Genomic DNA, 22367 nt, shown 5'->3' with positions numbered 1-22367 from the left:
ATTTTATCTGACATAAATTTGTAGAATTAGTGTTGTCATATCCTTGCACAGTTGAAATAAAATGGCATTGCTGAAAAATTTTTGCAAAAAAGTGAAACATCTTACCAATAACTTAGGGGCTTAAGATAAATATCACTTCATGATCATATATGTGCATGCATTCTATGGAGGCAAAAAGTGAAGTAAAGAGGAGGCAACTCCAAGGTCATGAATGCATTTGCACAGGGTATTTTAAAGGTTTATATGCTAATCTATTCTGGTTTCCAGTTTTCTTCTAATCTTCTAAATTTTGGAAGTAATCTAAATATTCACTTATAGATATCTTGTCCAGTTGTAACTTTTAGGCAGGACAGAGGTAATTTGGATTCCCGAGTGTGAGGTGAGAAGTGATGTTTAGATAGATATAAGTCTAACTAAATTATATTCCACAGCAGTGAGCATACATTAGTGGATCCCACAGTAGCCATCAGGGTGCATTTCATCTTCACTGAATCCATAGCAAGCAAAATCTAATTCTACATGAATGTTGTGTATTTAAGTAAACATATTTTTAAGGCAAAATCTGACTTGTCTTTCCGACCTGAAGATTTATTCTTGTTAATAGTAGTTAATTATCTGTTTATAAAATTGCTATCTTTGAGCATTAATAAAAACTAGGTATGGTAGAGAAAATAAATATTCAAACAGATAAGCTATTGTACTGATTCTATATTTCAAGAAATAATGATAGAAAAAAAGCATTTTTTAAGGGCTTAAAAAAAAATTGGGCACTTTTCCCAGCTTTTCTATTTCCTGTACATAATATGGATGTTTGTTTGTTTTTACAAGTTAACGGGGCCAATGATTTAAATCGTTATTGAAACATGCTTTGAACAATCAAGTGGCTTATGTTAGCATAGCTTTGTCTGAAACCACTGCTATTTCTCTAGGGAGAAGTGGGAAATCCTTCACCTATCAGGCAGTGGATTTTTAAATTTTTATATTAAGTATATATAAGCATTGATTTGGGTAGTTTCCCCAAATTTCTAACTGTGTAATCATTCTTGAAAATCTACATCTAGGTTTAAAAACCCAAATCCACAAAAACAACTTCTGAAAGCTTTTCCTGAAGCTTTACTTTTCATTGCAAAGTGTAAAATAACTTTCTGAAGTGCCTTCTTTAAGTCCTGGTGGTGGTACGATCTGTGGTTTGTTTGGGGAGATTTTGTTTTCAGGAAAGAGTGTGTTTTCTTATGAAAGAGACAAGGGAAAGTTTTACCTGTCTCTCTCCTGTGTTCTTTTTTTTTTTCTCTCTCTCTTTCTTTCCTTTTCTTTTAAAGATTGGTGATAAGGAATTCTAACTACTTAATGAGATGGGAGAGGCCTCACTCCATTGGAGTGGAGGAGTCCAGGTGGAAGTTGATGGATTGGACAGGTAAAGAGAAGAGTCCCGCCCCCTCATGCCTATAGTTGGGTATATATGAGGGAACCTAAAATTATGTACAGAGAGAGAAAGAGAGAAAAGGACTTGAGTTCTGTTATCTTCCTAGTAGATTTCTACTGTAAGGGTCTCAGAGGGGGTGGGGGGGTTGGCAAAATCCTGGAGCCAGAAGAGAGGACAGCGGCATTGATCAATCTTACAGCTAACATGTTGTACCTGGAAAACAATGCCCAGACTCAATTTAGTGAGGTAAGGCTTTTAGATTTTAGCCCTCCATTTAGAGATGCTATTTTTATTTCTCTTTTTAAAATAAAAGCTTTCATATTTGTGGTTCTTGGTCACCCATTGTAATGTTTTTGCAAACTATGTATAGGAATCTCTTTTTCTTGGCTAATGTTTTCTGTGGTGACTGTAAGAGTGTTGTTAAAGTAAAAGATGAAACAGTAGGAGAAAAGGGAGAAGAAAAATTTCTGAGGAGATGTTATGTATTTGAAGAAGCTCAATATTCAGGAGTTTAGAAAATCACTCTGTATGAGAACAGGCTGAGAGAGCAGATCATATTCTGCCAGACTCACTGAAATGACTCCTCTGTTGGGTTTTCGCTTACCAGTAAGACAAATTTGTTGTTTGTGTCTCAACTCAGTTAAGTTCTCAGTTTTATCCCCAGACTTCATCCTAAAAGCAAATGAAGTGGTTTTTTTTTTTTAAGTTGATTTCAGGTGAGTTTTTTTTTTTTTTTTTTTTAAGCCATCTCCGTTTTGAAGTCTGTCAGTCCAGAGACCCACCTAAATCCTGAGGGGACTTCACTCCTGTCCCTATTGTCTGGTGATTTGACTTCAACTTTCACTGTATAATGAGTTATTATGGAGTGATGCATTATTAAATATTTATGTAATGCATACATGTAAATGTATATTATAGCACATAGGATTTTATTTAAGGAATTAATGTTTGCCGCCCTGATCTGTCTTCAACACATTAGTCTCAGGGATTTAAATCTCTGAATAAAAAAAAAAAATCCTGAAGAGACTATAAGACTTTGAGGAAGTTTCCTAAGGTTGAGGGAGGTCTAACAACAATATTAGTTTACATTCCTCAGAATGGAGCAGCTGTGTTGACACTAATCAGACTGGGGAGGTGGCGAGTGCAGTGTGAAGAGAGTGAGTTCAGTGTTTTGGATGAAAATGCTTGCAGGTGAATGCTTGGAAAAGTAGACTGGAGTACTCAAATAGAGCTCCTTAAAAATCAGAACAAAATGCATAGTACTCTGGGCAGAAGGCACAAGGGAAGCCTCCACACTGGGCAACAAAGGCGGGCCAGTGCTCTCATATTGACCATGCTATTGTCCAGACACCTGAACTGTGTAAATATAGCAGGGGAAATATCGAGTTATCTAAAGAAGGAAAAGGAAGTGCCTATTTTCCTTTAAAACATTCAAGTAGGCTTGCTTGTCCTCGGTGGAGAAACTTGAGTTTCTTGTTTTGCTTTAATATTGAAAGTCAGCTTAAAATGTTACTAAGCAATTACAAAAAATGGAAGTAGCATTTATGATTATCTTGTTTCTATTTGATCCAATGTTGTCCTGTTTTGATCACGGGGAAAAAAAAGATCCGTCAGTCATATCATATCTGACTTTGTGTTCGTGAAAAATTTGGCGCGCATTTATAATCAGGTTAGGATTCCTGTGTGTATAAATAGAAAAGGTTAGAAACAAAAGTTGACTTTGAAGTATCTCCAAGAAAAGTATAAAGTTGATGTAAAGTGGAAAGAACTGATTATTTCTCATAAAAGAAAAAACAAAACTGCATGAATACTGTGATGAGAAGGTATTTGTACAAATGACTGCCTTTTATGGAGTTAAGGAGTCATGCTGTATGTGAGAGTATGGCGTCTTCATGGTGAAAGAAAATACCTTCACACGAGTCTGCATTTTTCAAAACTTTAGGGATGTGTGGTCAGATGCTGAAGAGGCAGCAGCTGTCTGTTTTCTTTTGAAATGCTGCTAATATTCACAGAAGTTACCGATGAAAAAAATATGGCGGCATTTCTCTACTATCCTGCGTCTTTTCCTGTATTTGTTATGATTTTTATATCCTTCCGCTAGTGTGTTTAATATGTGTTATCTCCATGGCTTCATTTCCGTTCTATTGCTTAAGAACAGCTTTCTTTTCTGCATAGGGTTGAATAACTAGCCCTTTGTAGAAATGCAGTTCTACAAGGAGGTATACGAAATGCCTGGGACCACATGGCCCTGAGAATGTAGAAATTTCGTTCCAAATTTATAACATCTTAGCATTCACCTTCTGATAACATTCATGAATAACCGTCAATACAGAATCAGCCATGTATGATTATCATATAAGAATTGTTTTTAAATGGTTAGATTAAGACTAAAAAGGTGCGCCACTTCCCGTGAGAGTGAAAATTATTTGAAAATTGTAACCCTTTCTCTGACTTCAAATAATGTTTGCATTTAACTTGCCAGCAACTTCCTTGGATTGGTAACTCAAAAACAATATAAGCAAGCTGTTCCTCCTCTTTCCCCTAACTTTCCAGTTCTTTGCCCTCAAGCAGAGAGGAATTCGGGAAAGCTGTTACTGAACAGGAAAGGGTCCGGAAGGGAGGGGAAAGCAAGTTGGATATAACAGGCTTGGCTTAAGGTTCCACCCTTGGGTTACAATGAAGAGGCCTCGAGCAAGTACCTTTCCAGTGCGCCAGGCTAGAATGACACAGCCTCCAGAACTGGTCTAAAACTTGGAGAGCGAGGCACCAAAGAAAGGAAATTCTTCACAGATTAAGTTGGAGTTCCATTTTCTTACCAAAAAACCTGGATCCAGTGTGTGTATGTGTGTGAGAGAGAGACAGAGAGAGACATGGAGAGAGACTATGAAAACTTTCAAACTCCTCCTTAGAAGGACGATATTTTATTTAAAAAATCCCTATCTGGGCTTGTGTATGAAGATGAAAAAGTACTTTGGTGAATGGGTTACAACATTCAAGACTTCAAGGCTCATATATTGAATCACCTCATTTTACAAATCGAGGTTAATGACTTCTCTTTCTGAGAGAGCTATAGCTGTAAAAACGAGTCCCTTTTACTTAACCTTTTTCTCTTTGATACCAAAAAGGAGCGAGCACACTCTAAAAAGGGCTATTCGGATTCATGGTTAACTGCTCCAAAAAGTTTCCAGAAAGAACTGGTACGCAAACCTAGCTGAGAGTAGGAAGAAAAGTGCTGAGGCAGCAATATGAGCCTTCAATGACCTGAATAAGCTCAGGTCATTGCCAGTTAATGGCCCTCTGGGTGCATATTGGCAAGGAAAATAATCGTTCCTCTCCCAATACCATTTACAAAGACTGAATCCGATTTTTCCCTGTGGGAGTGGTTTTTATCTTTAGCCTGATGGGCTGCCTTCTACGGGGTCGCACAGAGTCGGCCATGACTGAAGTGACTTAGCCGCAGCAGCAACAGTGAATACATGAATTCTTTTTAACTTTCCCATGTTGTACCCTCTGTGATATTTAGTACCATAGGTAAAATCACAGGTAAGAAGCAGGAGCTGCAGACTTAATTCAGGTATCAGGCTGGTTGCGTTCCTCACTCCACGCTGTGGTCTTAGATTGCACTACTTGTTTTACAATCGGTTGCCCTCAAGCCCAGAGGGGACTGGGAGAAAGAGATCACAGATCGTAGATCATATTTTCCTTCACTGCTATTGGAAAAATGGGTGGTGATAATAAATCACTTATCCTTTGCCTTGATAAGGAAAAAGCATGTTTGGTTTGTTTTGTTTTCTAGAAGAGCAATGATCCTCAACGGGGAGTGTGGGGAGACAGTAGGAAATATGAATGAATGGATGGTTAACTAAAGTAATCAAAAAAATATCGGTTGCTCTTTCATCATACAACATACATTTTCTGAATACAAAATTTGCTGAAAATTTTTTAGACAATAAGCAAATACAGAATTTAGATTCTATATTCTTAATGTTAAGGGAGTATGTACTTGAGGTCATGAGACTTTGTGTTTATCAAGGAAAGATATAGGTTAGACTGTTGAGAATTCTGTTACCACAAATGTACCCAACCTTTCTTTGAGGGGCATATAATTGCTTTGGTAAGCATCTGTGCTGGTGAGTTAGAGGTGGATGGGTAAAAATCCTCCCTTTATAGTAATAGTGGGAAATTAAACTTTTCCTATATCGAGTTTTAAACATTACTGTTTTAAACATTAATTGTTTTATATCAGTAAGTAGGGAGGAGTGAACACAGACACTCAAAAACACATCAGTGAAAAACAACTTGGTTATTTCCATAAAAGTCTTACTGTTTTGAAAATGGAAGTTTTTCCAAATCTCAATGAACTCAGAATTGTCTTTTGAATATATGATGAGCAAAAAATCAGGTGGCTGGTACAGTCTGATTGTCCAGGGCCAATTTAGGAAAGAAGTTGCCTGTGAAGGATATCCGGTAGGGTAGCAGATTTTGGTTCTGGAAGAGAATGGATTGAAAGGTCAAGGTGAAACAGTTGATCTAAGAGTTAAGTTATAATTCTTATTCCGGATCTTCTCTTCAGGACACAGTTTGGAGGCATGAGAAAATAGAGGCCTGTGGCTTATTAAGGTGTTATCTCTATCAACATTTTATAATTTTCACACTTTTGAACAAAGTTGAAATGTGTCAATATTCATGAGGAGTGGTACTGAGGAGGAGAAACTGAAGTTATAAAAGGGACTACTGACTTACTCTGTGTAAATAAACATTTATTGAGCATCAGTTACACATAAGATGGTACATAGGATATAAAAATGAATATGAAACAGATCCTACACCAATAAGTAACAGGTCATAAGGAGAATGAAAATATATAGCTATAATTAATATAGGAGAGACCTTTAGTGTCATATGTGAAGTGTGAGCAAGATCATATAAAATATCAAAGAGAAAGAGAGTACCCTGAAGCAAGAGGACCTTGCAAGTCTATGTATATGTGTGTGTGATGCACAAGTACTTGGAAGGATGAGTAGAGAACTTTCTAAAGTTTTAGAAATAAAAGAGGGAAGGATGATTTCAGGTATAGAAACAAGCATCAGCAGAGACACAGAAGCAGGTGCATACTGGGGTCCTCAAATGTCAGATAGTTTTGATGGAACCGAAAGTATGAAATAATTAGAAAATAAAGATAGAAATATAAGATAGAGTGGCTCATGGAGTGTCCTAACACATTTAATATAGTGACTATGATAAGCCGTGCAAGAATTTTAAACAGAGGAATGGTATAATTAGGGCTGTATTAGGGTGCTCTTGGAGGGGGGATATAGGGCTTTGTTGAAGGCTGCCTAGAAGTATAAAAATGCATTTCTTTGAATTGCACATCGGGTGCTTGATTTTAAAAGATTATCCACTGCCTCTCTGGAACCTTTGGAAGAGCAGAAATGGATTGTTTCTAAAGTCTCATGCAACTTGTGTTTTTCTACCCATAGCTCTCTTTCATAGCTAGGGGTCCTGGCATAGATAAGTTGGGAACTATTGGTCTTGGTATGTTGCTATTTACACCTCCTATTCAAATGTACTTATCAATAGCACCCCTTTTACTTTCCAAAAGTGTTCCTCTTGGAGGATAAATATATAGCCATCCTATAAATAAAGATCCACTATTTATTTTTGGGGGGTTTCCCTTGTGTCTCAGCTGGTAAAGAATCCACCTGCAATGCAGGAGACTTGGGTTCAGTTCTTGGGTTGGGAAGACCCCCTGGAGAAGGGAAAGGCTATCCACTCCAATATTCTGGCCTAGAGAGTTCCATGGACTGTATAGTCCATGAGGTCACAAAGAATCAGACATGACTGAGCGACTTTCACACACACCATTTATTTTATTATTCCCCTCTCCCTACCCCATGCCCCCCCCAAAAAAAGTGATATATGTTTATCTATAAACTAAATACAGTAGCTTTTGTATCCCAGCCACAGATCAATTAAATTGTTTCCTTTAGGAAAAGAAGCATTTTCTTACAACCCAACTTACTGAGAACTAGTTAAGTATAGTCATGATGCTTGTGCTAGGCACCAAAAGGAGAGCAGTTATAGCCCCTGGCTTATGAGAATTCACAATCCTAGTGTGTACATAAAGTATTCATTCATAAGTGACTCTGGTTTAAAACAGAATGTGGTAAGAGACACCAAGGTTTCTCAAAGACAGTGAAATAGGTCAATCTGTTCTTGACAAGGGTAATATTTCACATAGTTTGAGAACTAGAATTTAGCCACAGGGGGAAGAGGGAAGGTCATTCTAGGTAGAAGGTAGAAGATTAATAAAAGTACAAAGAACAACTGCATAGGACCAAATGAAAGAGCATGCTATATTGACTTGAAAAGAGAATGTTGATTTAAAACTGACCTGTGTTTAACCTGTATGTCAAAATGGAACACTTCTATAAAAAAAATAAAAAAAAAAAGAAAAATGGTGATCAGGGTTTTTATCTCACTAAGAGCTGGAACCCATGCATATTCTGAAAGCATGGGCCATCTTCAGAATTTGACATCCAAACTTTGTCTACATGCTCTAGGAGTGACAGGGCCATCCTGCAAAGAGGAAGAAAAACTAGTCCAAATGATTGCTTGATTTGGGTGAAGTTGTTTCCTGTTCCCATTCCTTAGACCTCTATAGAGATTGATAAGGTTTCTAACCCTTATAGGGAGTTGCTAATTGCATTCTTAAATTAATCAAAACTAGGAACAAACTCTAGACTGATATTCTATGTTAATTAGGGTCAACTTTATTTATTAAATTGTCATTTTAGAATGAGAAAACTCCTCTCTGGTCACTGCTCTAAAAGCAGACAGAGATCATGGAGCTAAATGTGATACAATATCCTAAGTATGACTTTTGTTCAAGGTGAGAATCCCAATTGGGAAATAATAAAGCAGAAGTAAATATGAATATATCTTTAAAGAAAAAAACAACCCCATAGTTTAACCAAAAACAATTACAATAATAAAATAAAGCTCTTGGTGTTACAAACTTAAAAAAATTTGAAGTAAAATTTTCAAATTTCACTTTGGACAAGGATATACATTTTTATTTAAGATCTGAACAGAAATATTGGGGCAGATGTCTTTCATTCTGTTCATATCATCTCCTTCCACAGTCTCCTGCATCATTTCCATCTCACTCAAGATGAAAACCTAGGCAACTAAAGAGATGATGGTGGGGTAGGCAAGGGCAGGTACTTGGGGAGGAAACTCAGTGACTAGATTAAAGGGCAAAGAGAGTCGCTAAGAGGGTGACTGAGGCTCTATGATAAATGGGGGGATGGCCAAGCTTGTATCTCATTCCTTTCTTGTCCTTACAGACCTAATCCTCTAGCGATGTAAAGTGACTTTTGAAAATATTTGATGTTGAAATGTGGTTTGTTCTGCCTTTACCTCTGCAAACGTTAGGGGAAACAGTGAAGTTCCACATATGACCATGTTGCTATTCAACCTCCTTTGCAGAAAACAGTAGTTACCTGAAGTATCAGTAAAAATCTTTTCAGAAACAGTACTTTAAACTTCCCCATATTTAATTTTTTTAATTTGGTCTGATACGTAGCACCCCTATCCTATACTCAACGCATTCCTTTCCATTTTCTGCCTTGCCCCAAAAACCTAGTTCTTAATTCCAAATTTATTTCATGTTTGAAATAATGACTAACTTTATTCAGTTTCAGTCTCTTTTCCAAAGACAAAGGAAAACTGAGCTGTTCTGTAAATTTTGAGATAGCTTTCCCAAATAATATTTACCTGTCAGTTTAAAATTCAGTTACTGGTGTTAAGATAAAGCACGTGGTGCTTCTAGGTAAGGGAATAACTGGCAACAATAAAACATTTTTGGAATGTCAGTGGATATGCGTAAAGTGTAAACTGATAATCTTATGCAAAAATGGTGATATGAATTGTATCTTGTCCATGTTTCTTATATGAAACAAAAAAAAACCTTTTTTTTTCTTATAAAGCTGAAAGAGGGAATTTTGAGTCAAGCTGTGCTGTTTTGCCAGAGGCGGAAATTTATGAAACACTCTCGTCAGCATTTCTGGAAACACTACAAAAGAAATAGTTCTACTTTCTTATTGCTGCTAAAGCCACTAATAGGTGCAGTTTAGTATAATACCCCTATGAGCATTACCACCCCCAAAGTGAGCTTGCCTTGGAAAGAACTCTGTACAGGCATTTTCTTTTTCCTTTTAAGCTTGCGCAAAACACCCAAAGGGGCCATTTCCAATCCAGGCAGTGATCTTTCTCAAGTTCATTCTTTCTCAGATCACAGAGACAATGGGGAATATGCCCTGTTTACTCAAATCAGTCTGGATTAGTGTCACTTTATTGATGGAGTTAGAATTAAAAGGAAAACCATTACCCTCTCAAAGGGCAACATCAGATGTTTTGAGAATGGCTTGATTACTTTTAAATAGACCATGTGAGACTCTGTCACCAGGCTAAAGTTGAGGACTCCACAAGATCTACACAGAGAGAAATGGTCACACTGGATAAAATACAAAGCCTGTAATAAGCCTTAGGCTTGGGAAATTATTTCAGTGGCTAATCCCAAAGCGCTTGAAAGCCTGAAAATCAGAATAGTGAGAATTCAGAGAAGTTACTCTTGCTGTCTTCTTTCTATTTTCCAACTCCACCTTCCAAATATTTATCTTCAGGTTAGATCCTTTCCAGGTTTTAAAACCTTGCTGGGGGTACTGCTTCATCCTTGAAAATGTTTCAGGTTTCATTGGCTGCCCTCCCAGAATCACCTAGACTTCCTCTGAACTCTTTGTACTTCTCTGTTCCACCCTGATTGCTTCCCCAAGTCTATAGACTGGAAACTCTTGAAGGGTAGAGCATGTGTGGTATTCATCTCTACATCCTCCCTGGGGTCACCAAATAATGTTTCTGAATGCATTGGAGGCATATATCTGTTGCCACTGCTCAAAGGGCTCTCTTCAGATAAAAATATGGATTATTATAAATACTTACAGAAATGGCTGTTTATAACTGTGCAGAGAGCAAGGCAACTGTACACATTGTACAAGCCTGGTCTCCACCTGAAGGTTCTGAATCACATGGCTTTCTCTAACATCTTACAAGTCTTTTTTTTTTTCTTTTTTTAATGAGTCTAGCTATTTATTTCCTTCTAGTTCAAGTGGCAAAGTTTTTGAAAGAAAGAGAAGCTTCCTTAGTAAGGAATAGCTTATTCTCTAACAGAAGTAAACAATGTAAAATGTACTGCTTTCACTTAATTGATTACCCTGGAGGACAGAGAATGTGTGATTTTTCTACAAAACAGAACATATTAGATCTTTATCTTGCTTTGCAGTCACTTTGTAAATGTGTTTACTTGCTTCCACCCTGTTCCCTTCATTTATTTTGTCCTCTGATGTCTCTCGATCATCACCAAGGATGTGGGTGGTTTGCTCTGGATGAATAAACTTGATGATTTGCAAACACTTTCACATTTTATTTTCTATGGTGTTATTACTAAAGGATGCCTGAGAAAACTTTAAGTCATTTTGTTCTTAAATGTGGTGCCTCAGTTTTTTTTTTTGTTGTTGTTCAAATAAGACATTAATGAACTGTTGTAATTATTAAACTGATTGATTGATTGTTACTTTCATAGGGGAGTAAATAAAATGAAATGAATAGATTAATGTCTTTTCAAAGTCAAGCATGTCTTTGGCATAGCTGGAAAGCTTGGTTTTATTTTGCAGTTAAAAGTGAATCTAAAAGGAGCACTTGCACCTTACGTAAGTCACCATGTCTAATTACAAAGCATAGTAAATCACTGAAAACTTTAATTATCTCAAATATAATGAAAAAATGTAGCAATCAGCAAAGAACTTGACAAGCGAAAGCAAATTAGAACTTGGAAACAGTGTTTCTGATTTGAATATATATAGAATAGTAAAATGGAGGGCTATGGTCCTTATTTCATGCTTTATTTTTCCATTTGAGGCTAGAGACTAATGTTTCAGCCTGGGGTGTGTGTGTGTGTGTGTGTGTGTGTGTGTTGGGGGGTGTTAAAAGTCTGGAAAATGAAGTCATGAATTTAGACCATTCACAAGAAATGGTTTATAAGTCTGATAAACTACTATCTCAGTTCCTCAAAACACACACCACATTTGTAAGCCTTTAATTATCGCATTATTCTAAACTGAATTCTAGCTAACGGGGCAGAAAGTCATGGAAATTAGAGAAGGAGGGACCAATTCTGTGGCCTCTCTACCAGAAAGTAACATCTTACTTGAAACTTGTGTCTGGGTGGTTTCTCTACCCATAGGAAATAAATCATTATATGACCACAAAGATTTAGATTCTTACTGCTGACCTAGATGCTTGAGAAATAATATCTAGACCATCAGGTAAGAATTACCGCCTTGGCACAAAAATGAGTATGTATTTGTTTCAAGGAAGTAGAAGTCATTAATAAACTTCCCAGATAGGTGTGAGCTACCAAGTATTACTCATGGCCTTGTGAGTGACAGGACTGGCTATTCTGCTACTAGTTCCCATAAAAGCTAAAGCTAAAAGCACAATTCCCACCTAGCAGAACAAATCAAAACACAAAGTTAAGGTCATTGAGATTATTTGGAGATTCACTGTAACATTCAAGGGCAATGGTATGTAAAGAGGTGACTGATTTGGAGCCATTTACTTTAGCACAAAAAAGCAATCCTTAATTGGGTTACAATTGGGTTAGAATAGAATATACTTTCTGAAGGTGATTTTCATTTTGAAATTTTTTGCATCTCTTCTTAAATATTTCCCGCACATCTACTATGTCTCAGCCATGGTTCCAGATGAGACTCAGCACTCAACAAACCAGGTATTATCTCTTATAAGTTATTGTCTAGCAGAGTAGATCAGCATTAGAAGTATTATATAGATAATTAATTTCAATTATAATTATATGATGTAAAGGGGAAAGTTACTGTGCCGTGACAATGTGAAACAAAGAATACTTACCTCAGCACGCCAGAGAGGCTTCAACTTGGACGTGACGTTGAATCTTAAACTGAAAGACCAGTTGTGAAGCAGCCTGCAGGTACAAAAGGCGTGAAGACAGAAGGAGCTTGCTTTTGCAAAACTGAAGGAATGCCATTCTTTAGTGAGCAAAAAGGAGGGTCTCAGATAGTGTGGTGTAAGTCACTTAGAGCTTGGAGGCCTTGGGCTCTAGATTACAAACCTGTTCAAGGTGTTCAGGCATAAGAGTGACATGGTCAAATCTTCAGGGAATTTCCAGTGATAGTACCAAGGTGCTGGATCTCCAAACAGATAGTTGAGGTTTTATATCCTGTTTTTAATGAATGGAAGGCATTTTCTTTAGATATGAAATAAGTATGCTTTTGTTGAATGTAATTCTTAGATTAAGATTCCAGGCAGAAATCTGAGTGACTCCAAGTGAAGGATACTTAAGAAAGCAGGTAAATCTCAAGCCAGATGTTCTGGTTTCAAATCTGAGTTCTGTCATTTACTATCACGAGCACTTAATCTTGTGGAGCTTCAGTTGCCTCATCTATAAAATATGCATGAAACATGAGATAATAATTCCACCAGCTCCTGAGAATTAAATGAGTAAATATATGCAAAGCACTTAAACACTATAAGGAACAGAGTAAGACTCAGAAAGAATTTAGTATTAGTAGTAGTCGTAGTCAATAGTAATGTAATACCTAAGATTCTTTTCACAGAGGATTAAAGTCAGGACACTATGCAGCATTCAGATCATTTTAGTCTTGATAGGCACCATTGTTTTATTGAAATCAGTTTCATATCATGGTGAGGAAAACTATCACCTGTGATAAAATGTTAATCACATTTAATCACCTGCTTTTAAGTCATAATTTCTGATATAATTTAGACACATTGCCAAAGTTATTTTTAAATATATTAAACTCACTTTAAAAACCAGCAAAATATTATTGATGAGCTTCTAAAGTTACAATGGTGTGTTTTCCCTGTAGATGGTATAACCTTCACTAAAGATCTGCATTACTATGTACTTTCTTTTCTTAGCATTGCCATGTCTGCTTAAAAAACTATTGACAGGGATTGTTATAGATTGAAAATTTCCTCAAAGACATTTTTGATCTGATTTTACTTAATAACGCCTGGTTCACTTTAAAGAAACTAAAACTCTGTATACTTTTCCATATTATCTGAATCAAGATTTATTGAATATTAAAGTTATACCTTTCTGCTAAGCCCAATGCTTCTTTGGCATGTCATGGTGATGTCAGTTTCTTTTAGAATTGAGGATGCTCATGATAATAGTTTTATTTATTTGTCATTATTACTAAAAGGGAGTACTTAATGAAATCATAGAATTTAAAGTTTATTTTTCCTTAACTGAACTCTACACAGTGTAATTTAGTTGTATTTGGATTGAATTTTAGCTTCACTACATTTCATACTTCCTGGCTTTTCAAGTACTATGGCTAATATTTATTGACACTGTTGTCTACTGGATTAGCCAACTTTGTGTTTTTTTGTCTCATCTGCCCTTGTCAGTCTTGGCTGGAGCTTTTAGGGAGCTCTCTCTTAAGTTATGGAATCTGAGTTATGGACCTCAAAGGAAGCTTGACACTTTGTATTAGAAAATAAAACATTCTGATAAATTCTTTGCAGTCTGTCTTTCCAGGTTTATGTGTTTAAAACCTTTATTTTTACATTTTGTTTGTTATAAGGTATGAGTATATTTTACCTCTAAACACTTACTTTCTAGGATCATTTGGAAGACAAAAGAAATGAAATATATTTTCTACTTAACAAAACTTTGTTTTGAGAAAAATGTGATACTCAGTACATTCTTAAGGTGGAAAGACAGTGCCTTATTGGCATTAAAACACAAATATCTACTTGACAATTGGAGCACTTTCAATCAATTGTGTTTAATTCTAGCATGAAACAAACCATCATTCTTTGAGGTGAGGCAGGTGGTAGAAAACAAAAAAATGACAAGTATTTCTCCCTCAGGCAGTGCTTGTTGAAAAGTCACTATCTTGCCAATATTTGGGGATAAAAATGTAGTACTGTCTGCTACAGCATAATCGAATGAATGCTTTGCAATGCCAGGGTCATAAAGAAAACTGTTTTCTTTTCCCAGGAGGGTTTTCAGAATGTTCAAAAAGCACCTCCATGAAGCCTGAGGTGAAAGGTTATATTAGCTGAAGAAGCTATATATGCTGGCTGAAACAATTTGGATTTGTAGGCTTGCTCTGGCAAATCTATATAAAGAAAAAAGAAAAAAAAAGTCATCTCCTTTTTCGAAAGCAATCTTATGGCATTATATTTAAATAGTATTGTAGATGAGAATAGTCAGCCCTAGAAGAACATTAGACTGGTTCACCATTATGTGTGATTGTCAGATTCAATCTCCTCAATTTTATATAGATTTTACTTTATAGGAAACTACTGTCCAGGTTGGTTTAAGCATCTTGTGGAAGTGTTAGTTAGTCGTATCCAACTCTTTATGACCCCATGGATTGTAGCCTGCCAGGCTCCTCTGTCCATGGAATTTTCCAGGCAAGAATACTATAGTGGGTAGCCATTCCCTTCTCCAAAGAATCTTCCTGACCCAGGGATCGAACCCAGGTCTCCCTTACTGCAGACAGATTATTTACTGTCTGAGCCACCACCTTGTCCAGGGGTTAATGGCACATTAGTGGCAGTTGTGACTTTGACCCCATGTCACCAAATCTAAGTTCAGAGTTCTTCTGCCTTACTAGAATCCATTTAGGAGTAAAAGGAGTGCAGAAGAATGTTCAGTTCCCTGGTCATCTCTAACAGTCAAGAAATATAATTTCTTTCAAATGAAATTTAGGCAAGTTACTGTTTCCTGTGACAAAGGTCCATTTGAATTGAAGCAAATAAGTTGACTATATGTTGCCAAAGTTACCTCTCCTATGCCTGACATAGCACTTATTCCCATTTTCTTTTATTAATCTCTTGCCATTTAGTATGGACTGTTGTTGTCATCTTGCCATAAATTAGCTATTACAAATAATAATATCTATGAAAAGCAGGACAGAGAACTTATAAAATTTCTCTTACACAGATAAATTGAAGGAGAGAAATTTTTAGAAATGGGATATGATACACCAGTCATGTGACTTGATTAGACTTCTTTTTGAAATTAAATTATTTTATAGAAGAGTAATTACAAAGTCAACTTTAAGTATAAACCCAAGCATTTCAATATTGAATTTTGTTTACAATGATATATACTGATATACATTATTACTGAGCTGATGAGAAGAAATTTCAGGTCCATAATATATTTAGAATGCAAGATCATCAAACAATGTAATCCAGGAAAGAAAAATGAAGTGAAACTAAAGGGATTGCCTTTATAGAACACTTTTAAAATGATGACAAGTCAGGAGAAATATCTTGTCTTTATTATTTTAATTCTAATCATCCAAACTGAAGAAGTAAATCAGAGTCTGTAGATGACTATGATAATCCAAAATAACTTACAGAAGAGACAAAAAAAAAAAAAAAAAATGAGGAAACACTCTTTCTGTATTTGGGAATGGCAGCTTTACTTGCTCTTTCCTAATGGTGAGAGCAGGCAGTTTGAGATTCACCCTCTGGGTGTCCCTCCACTTGCCAAACCAGCTTCATGTTCTAGAACACCCCCCAAGATGTTCTGTGATTAACCAGACTATTGGGCTTTCTGTCACCAGGGTGTGTTTTATCCTTTCTGAGGGCAGATCAGCTAGTTTGTGATGAAGCTGAATACATTGAAGTTACAGATGTTGGTAATTTTCTAGGGTCCACACAGTATCTTCAATTTCAAAGTCATTTTTATAGGAATTAAAGCATCTCTTTGAGTTTTAAAAAAATCCATTGTTTTACTTTACCAGGTTTATAATAGATATCAAATTATGTTCATTTTCATCTTTTATATTTTTTGGAAAGAAGATCATATCCTGTTTCAGACATGGGCTTCCCTTGTGACTCAGAGATAAGGGATTCACGTGCCAATGATGGAGACTCAGGAGATGTGGTTCAATCCTTAGATAGGGAAGATCCCCTGGAGGAGGAAATGGCAACTCACTCCAGTATTCTTGCCCAGAAAATCCCATGGACAAGGGAGCCTGGTGGGCTACAGTCTTTGAGATCGAATACAACTGAGTGACAAAAATTTTGTGGAAAGAAGTTTGTTCTTCCAGACATGATACAGTAGATACATAACATTGTTCATTCATTCACTGAGTGTCTATTAAATATGTTAAAGTTATTCCCGCATCAAGATACCTTGTGGTTAGAAAGGGACAATCTACTTCCTAGTACATTCCAAATGTACTAACTTTGTTACATAAGAAACACATGGGACAAGAGTTCTTTCAGGGCACTTTTTTTTATTCATATGAGTGTCTGAGACTTTACCTGGCATCATAAATAGGCATCTCATTAGCATCCCAACATAACACACATCTCTCCTGTGTGTGTTGATGACATTACAGGCAATAAAGGGTCCAGATACTACTTCCTTCACCCTGCCAGCTTCACTTTGGTGGAAAATATGAAATAAATATTATTCACATTAACCTGGCACAGAGGAGCTTCCTAGGCTCCAAAATGTGTAGTCATGAAAGGGCCCTGTGCTTTGTTTAATGATCTGCTGTCATGATTTTGAAACTCTTAATAAGTTATGAACAATAGGCCCTGAGTGTTCATTTTGCAATGGGCCATGTGAATTTATGCTGGTTTTACCTACCTAACACTTGTTCTTCTTGGCTATATTGGTCTGCCCTCTGCCTCTAATTGTACTTTACCAACATGTCCACTCTCTTCAATCAAAGAAATAAGCAAATAAGAGCCCCCCTTTTTTTTGTTAACTAAATGCTTTTTAAATTAACTTCCAAAGTACTATTTCCTAGCAAGTTAATGACATAAATTTTTAATAAAGCTATGAAAAGTCTCTAAAAAAGTTTCCTTTTTTTCTCCCCCAAGAAAATTTCTAATCATAATGTTCTTACTTTGGTGGGTTTGTTGTCTGTGTTTCAGACTAGTTAATACAAAGATGGTATTGGCTTTATGCTCTTTTTTAAAAAAAGACAACTGAGTATACTATTTAGCTTTTGTTTCTTTAAAGTAAAATTTGAGGAAAGCTTAAGCTGAAATATGTTTTCCAATTTTTATCTTGAATAGTTAGCAGCTCTTTGCTCAAACCTGAGAAATCTAGCTCTATGCTATATAAATTGAGGAGTCAGGATTGGAAGCAAATTCTATTGTTGTGAAGTAAAATATTCCACCCAAACTGTATGGGATTAAAAATTACGGGATGTAAAAGCACAGCCATCAACACCTACTAATAACTTGAAATACATTTTCTGCTTCTTTAGTGCCACCGAATATGCTCAGTCTCACTGCTGTCCCAGAAAGGTCTTCTTTGTACCTCTGAGGTAAATGGAGTTTCCATCTCTCTTAAGTCCTTCAAGCAACACTGAGTGTTTACTCACTGGCTTTTAAAGCTGGGTCCCCAACTTTTCTCTTTATATTTGCTGGAAAAAAAAATTCAAAGGGCCATGTTTCTTTGTTCTTCTCCAAGCCCACAATTAGCTGAAGTTCCATTCTGTATAGCTAGGAGGAGGAGGACAGGATTGACCTAACAGGCTTTTTTACTGCCTGTGAGAAAGTGCTTGGTGAATTTCTTTGTCCCTTTTGTCAGGGCCGACTGCCTCCCTAATTGTACTGCTTGAGGGAAGCACGTGCCTCTGGGAGCATTATCTGATTCCTACAGGACGCTCAGGAGTGCTTTGTATACTGACCCTTAACTTGAACACAAATAATAATTTCTTTTCAATCCCCTTCCCAGACCATTCCCCCAGGCTTGGACACCTAAGAGCTTTAATTCAGCCAGGGCTGTGGACACCTTCATCGGGGCCTCAGGTTTTAGTTTTTTTTCCTCTCACAGCTGTCTCACCTGCAGCCTGCCTCACCTGTCAAGGGGGAAAGGTGAAGAAGGAGGCGAGGAGAACTGGGAGCTGTGGAAGTCAGAGGAGAGAAGAGGCGAGACTAACAGCTGCTCTTGTCAGCGGGGGGATAAGTGTAAAGAGATTAATAGTTATCTGAAGAGCAAATGGGGACATGGCATTCGGCAGTGGAATGTGAATGTATAAATGTAATGGAATGGGCATGCGACTGTTAACATTTAGACAGATGCTCTCTGGACTGAATGGAATGGCAGAGTCCTTCTCCCCCCCATGTGAAATACTTAAAGTTTAGTAAAATAACTTCCTTACACTTAAGTTGAATTGTTTTCAAGCATCAATTTCTTTACAAGTTTGTGTTCTCTTTAATTTGACTTTTTCTGGGACTCTTGGTTATATTTCACTTGAAGAGCCAGACTCCTCATTTTCTGTATAAAATGTGTACCAACAGGACTGCCTTCTCTTTGCTTCTGATTTCTTTTCCTAAATTGAAGAAACTATGAGGATTCCCTGTGTCAGAAGGTTTCACAAAGGGAAAACAGAATGCAAGCTGGTGGCCGCTTCTAGAAATGTGTTCAATTTAACTCAGGAATGACTTGAATTATCTGATCAGTCTGACAGGTGTGATGGTGTAGACTCGGAATCAGATTTGGTTTCAAAATAACTACTCTTGGCTTATTAGCCAACGCTTGAGCAATTCACTTCCCCTTTCTGATAGTAATACAGTCAAGATTCTTTTTGTCAATGAAATGAGAAGTTAAATTATTACTTCCATAAACATCTTATTGAATTATCTACTCAGTGCTGATATTCCTAGAAGAAATAAAATTTCTGGCAGAGAAACTGTATGAACTAATGTACTTCTGAATTATACAAAATGTAGAATTTTAACCATAACTAGATGGTTTTTCTCTTACACATGTTCTGCTTTAGAAAATAAACTACTACAAAGAAAATGAAAGAACAGATGGGAAATTAGGCTGTTTGGATGGTATCTTGTTACCTTTTAAAATACATAGCTGCCTTTTTAGCCAGGATAGCAGGGGAGTTTGGGGGAGAATGGATACCTGAGTATGTGTGGGTGAGTCCCTTCACTGTTGACCTGAAACTATCACACACTGTTAATTGCTTATACCTCAATACAAAATAAAAAGTTAAAAATAAATAAATTGCACATGTGGTCTCTCCTTTCAAATAATCTACACTAATTCCTAAAAGTTATTGTTTTGAGTGAATAAATATACATGCCATATAACTTAAGGTAAAACTGATGAGATTTTTAAACTGCCAATACATATGACAAAGTTTAAAAATCACAATCTTGTATATTCGTGAATTAAGAGATTTACTTAAGTATTTTTGGAAAAAAATACAATACATAGTTGCTTCTTCCTAACATTGCTACTCCTTCCCCTCCAGTTTTCATGAACCCAGTTTTGGGGGGCAAGTTGGTACCCTGAGACAGAATTTAGAATAAAACTTAAAGAAAATCTGGAGGACAATCATTTTGCTTAATAGACAAATTGACCTTTAAATCTTCTCTAGAGCACGTGTATCTAGTGGTCTTTTTCATTCTGACTACCAAGACAGAAGAAGAAAAAAATAGCAGGTGATATTCATTTGTTTTAAGGAATTCATAAGCAGCTACTGAACAGTGATGTTTTTTGCCCAGTTTGCGAATAAGCACCCTATCTACTTTCAGCTGCTCTTGGGGAGACTCAGTTTCCAAAGGCTGCCCATGAAGTTGTGTGATCTGTGCAGGTCTTCATAAAACATTCCCACACGCCTCACGCTTCCCTTGGTGTTTTGAACTAGGCATCACAAATTGGTCCTTTTCCTTTGAGTGTAAAGTGCAGCAAATCTGAGGTTGATCTCTGTGGAAGGCATGCACCGAAAGATGCCTTTTGAGAAGCACCAGTCTGCAGCTTAAATGGCTAACGTGGGGGTTTCTGGGTGTCCTGCAGCCACAGTACACGAACCTGGGGCTCCTAAACAGCATGGACCAGCAGATCCAGAACGGCTCCTCGTCCACCAGCCCCTACAACACAGACCACGCGCAGAACAGCGTCACGGCGCCCTCGCCCTATGCACAGCCCAGCTCCACCTTTGACGCCCTCTCACCGTCGCCCGCCATCCCCTCCAACACCGACTACCCGGGCCCACACAGCTTCGATGTGTCCTTCCAGCAGTCCAGCACCGCCAAGTCCGCGACGTGGACGGTAAGAGTGCGGGTGCCCCTGTGCCCTTGAACTTGACCCCCAGGTCTGTGGGGTGTCTCCGTCACCCCCCAGGCTCTCTCCTCCATCAAAGCTTAGAACTCCATATTGAATGCTAGAAATGTTCTCCCTGTCCTCTAAGGATATTTTGGTTTGGAATATTCCACACGGAGCAGAAAGAGAAAAAGTACCATTTAGTAGGAAGAGCCCTGATCTGGAAACCAAAGGCCTGTATTCTGGTAACTCTAGCTGGTGTGTTCTTGCCTGCCTCACCTTTTTTGTGAACTTTTTTGGAAATATGTAAAGCATTACACGGATGGGAAATGTAATCCTAGGATATATGTGTTTGCAGTCTGCAGAATGTAGGCTAGTTCCTATTTATTAAGGAAGGCTTAAATTTGTTCATACGTGTAGGTTCTCTAACATGACTCATACTTTATTGATAAACATTTATTTATTGCATTTAGAAGCATGTACCCCCCCAAAAAAAAAACCCTCAAACACTATACATCAGAAGCCTGAAATAGGTTCAAAGAGATTCTGATTTAAAATTTTGGAAAAAACATAATTTTGCTTAAAAAAATGGAAATATTGATCATTTAAAAAATTCAAAAGCTGTAAGAAGTTTTATTCTATTTTAGAGTTGATTTGATAATTTATTATAACATGAATAAAGCTCAGCTATAAGGGAGGAGAACTATAAGACTGGTTTTAAATGGTTGACCAAAGAATGCCCAAGACCAAAGTGGCACACATTTGTCAAAGAAGTTAACTTTTGCCTGGATTATAGAAATCTTTCACATGTCATCCTCTCGTGGAGAAGTAGCTTTCAAATTGTTTTAACAGATTATTTCCTGTTTGGCAAATAGTTTTCTTTGGAAAGCATTTATTCTTTGTATGCCACAGTATCCAGGCTTTACTTCAGTAGTACAGAGTTTATAAACTAACCTGCATTAATAACACTGAATTCCAGCATAATTTCACATACATCCCCCCATTTTGACCTCACTTCTTTGTGAGCTCTGTAGGGTATGTTTCACAACTCCTACTTTACTAGGGAAAACTGAAAGAAAGTGGGGTTTCAGTGACATCCCTAAAGATACAGAGGCTTTTGTATAGCTGGTCCTGTTTCTGATTCTGTCACCACTACTTCATCTCCTCCTCCCTCCCCCCTGCCCCCCAGATTATGTGCTTGCTTCCTTTTTCCACCATTTCACATCAGGATGTTCCAAACGTGTCTAAGAATTTATCATGGTGCTTTTCTTTCATGGTTTGAGAAGTTGTTCCATCCTGGTTCCTTTTTCAACCATAACAGAAGTATTAGCTTAAAACTGGATCTCTCTTCAGTGTGTGATTTTTTTTTAAATCAGTTGTATCATACTGTTTAGTCCCTTTTATATTAATACTCATGGAGGTGGACACTCCAGGTGAATAAACTTAAGTTCATAGGCCTTAGGATATATTGGTTGATTGATCTAAGCAATATTTTGCCACTAGAACAGCCATTTTATAAATGGAACCCTGATGTGTTTCAGAATAGGGGTCACCAAGTGGATGTTTACAATCACTGATCTTCAGACCTTACTATTGCTCATCTGGCATGCTCATGTGGAGCTCCACTATAGTAGGAGTGAGTGCATCTGAGCGATGATGGGCACATTTGGTGCCACTAAATGAAGAATCACTGCCCTTCTAAAATAGCTGAGGCTGGGTGGAGCATGGGGACGGAGTGGGGATAGAGCATGATACAACTACAGTGTTAAA

The 22367-nt window shown here is 37.2% G+C and overlaps 1 protein-coding gene across 4 annotated transcripts in view; it reads left to right on the top strand.

The window, feature by feature from the left end:
- Nucleotides 1-22367, top strand: part of TP63 (tumor protein p63) — a 266039-nt gene that overhangs the window by 153684 nt on the left and 89988 nt on the right. For 3 of the 4 annotated variants that reach the window (XM_020872827.2, XM_020872826.2, XM_020872831.2), the window contains exon 4: nt 20352-20606. In XM_020872827.2, coding sequence (XP_020728486.1) covers nt 20352-20606 — 255 coding nt within the window. Of the gene's footprint in view, nt 1-1506; nt 1670-20351; nt 20607-22367 lie in introns of those variants that run through there. The other variant, XM_020872829.2, reaches the window with a different exon arrangement.

Source organism: Odocoileus virginianus, chromosome 4 (genome assembly GCF_023699985.2).
Source record: "Odocoileus virginianus isolate 20LAN1187 ecotype Illinois chromosome 4, Ovbor_1.2, whole genome shotgun sequence".
NCBI classification, from domain to species: Eukaryota; Metazoa; Chordata; class Mammalia; order Artiodactyla; family Cervidae; genus Odocoileus; species Odocoileus virginianus.
Note: the sequence above shows the minus strand (reverse complement) of the source record. Positions and strands in the feature narration are given on the sequence as shown.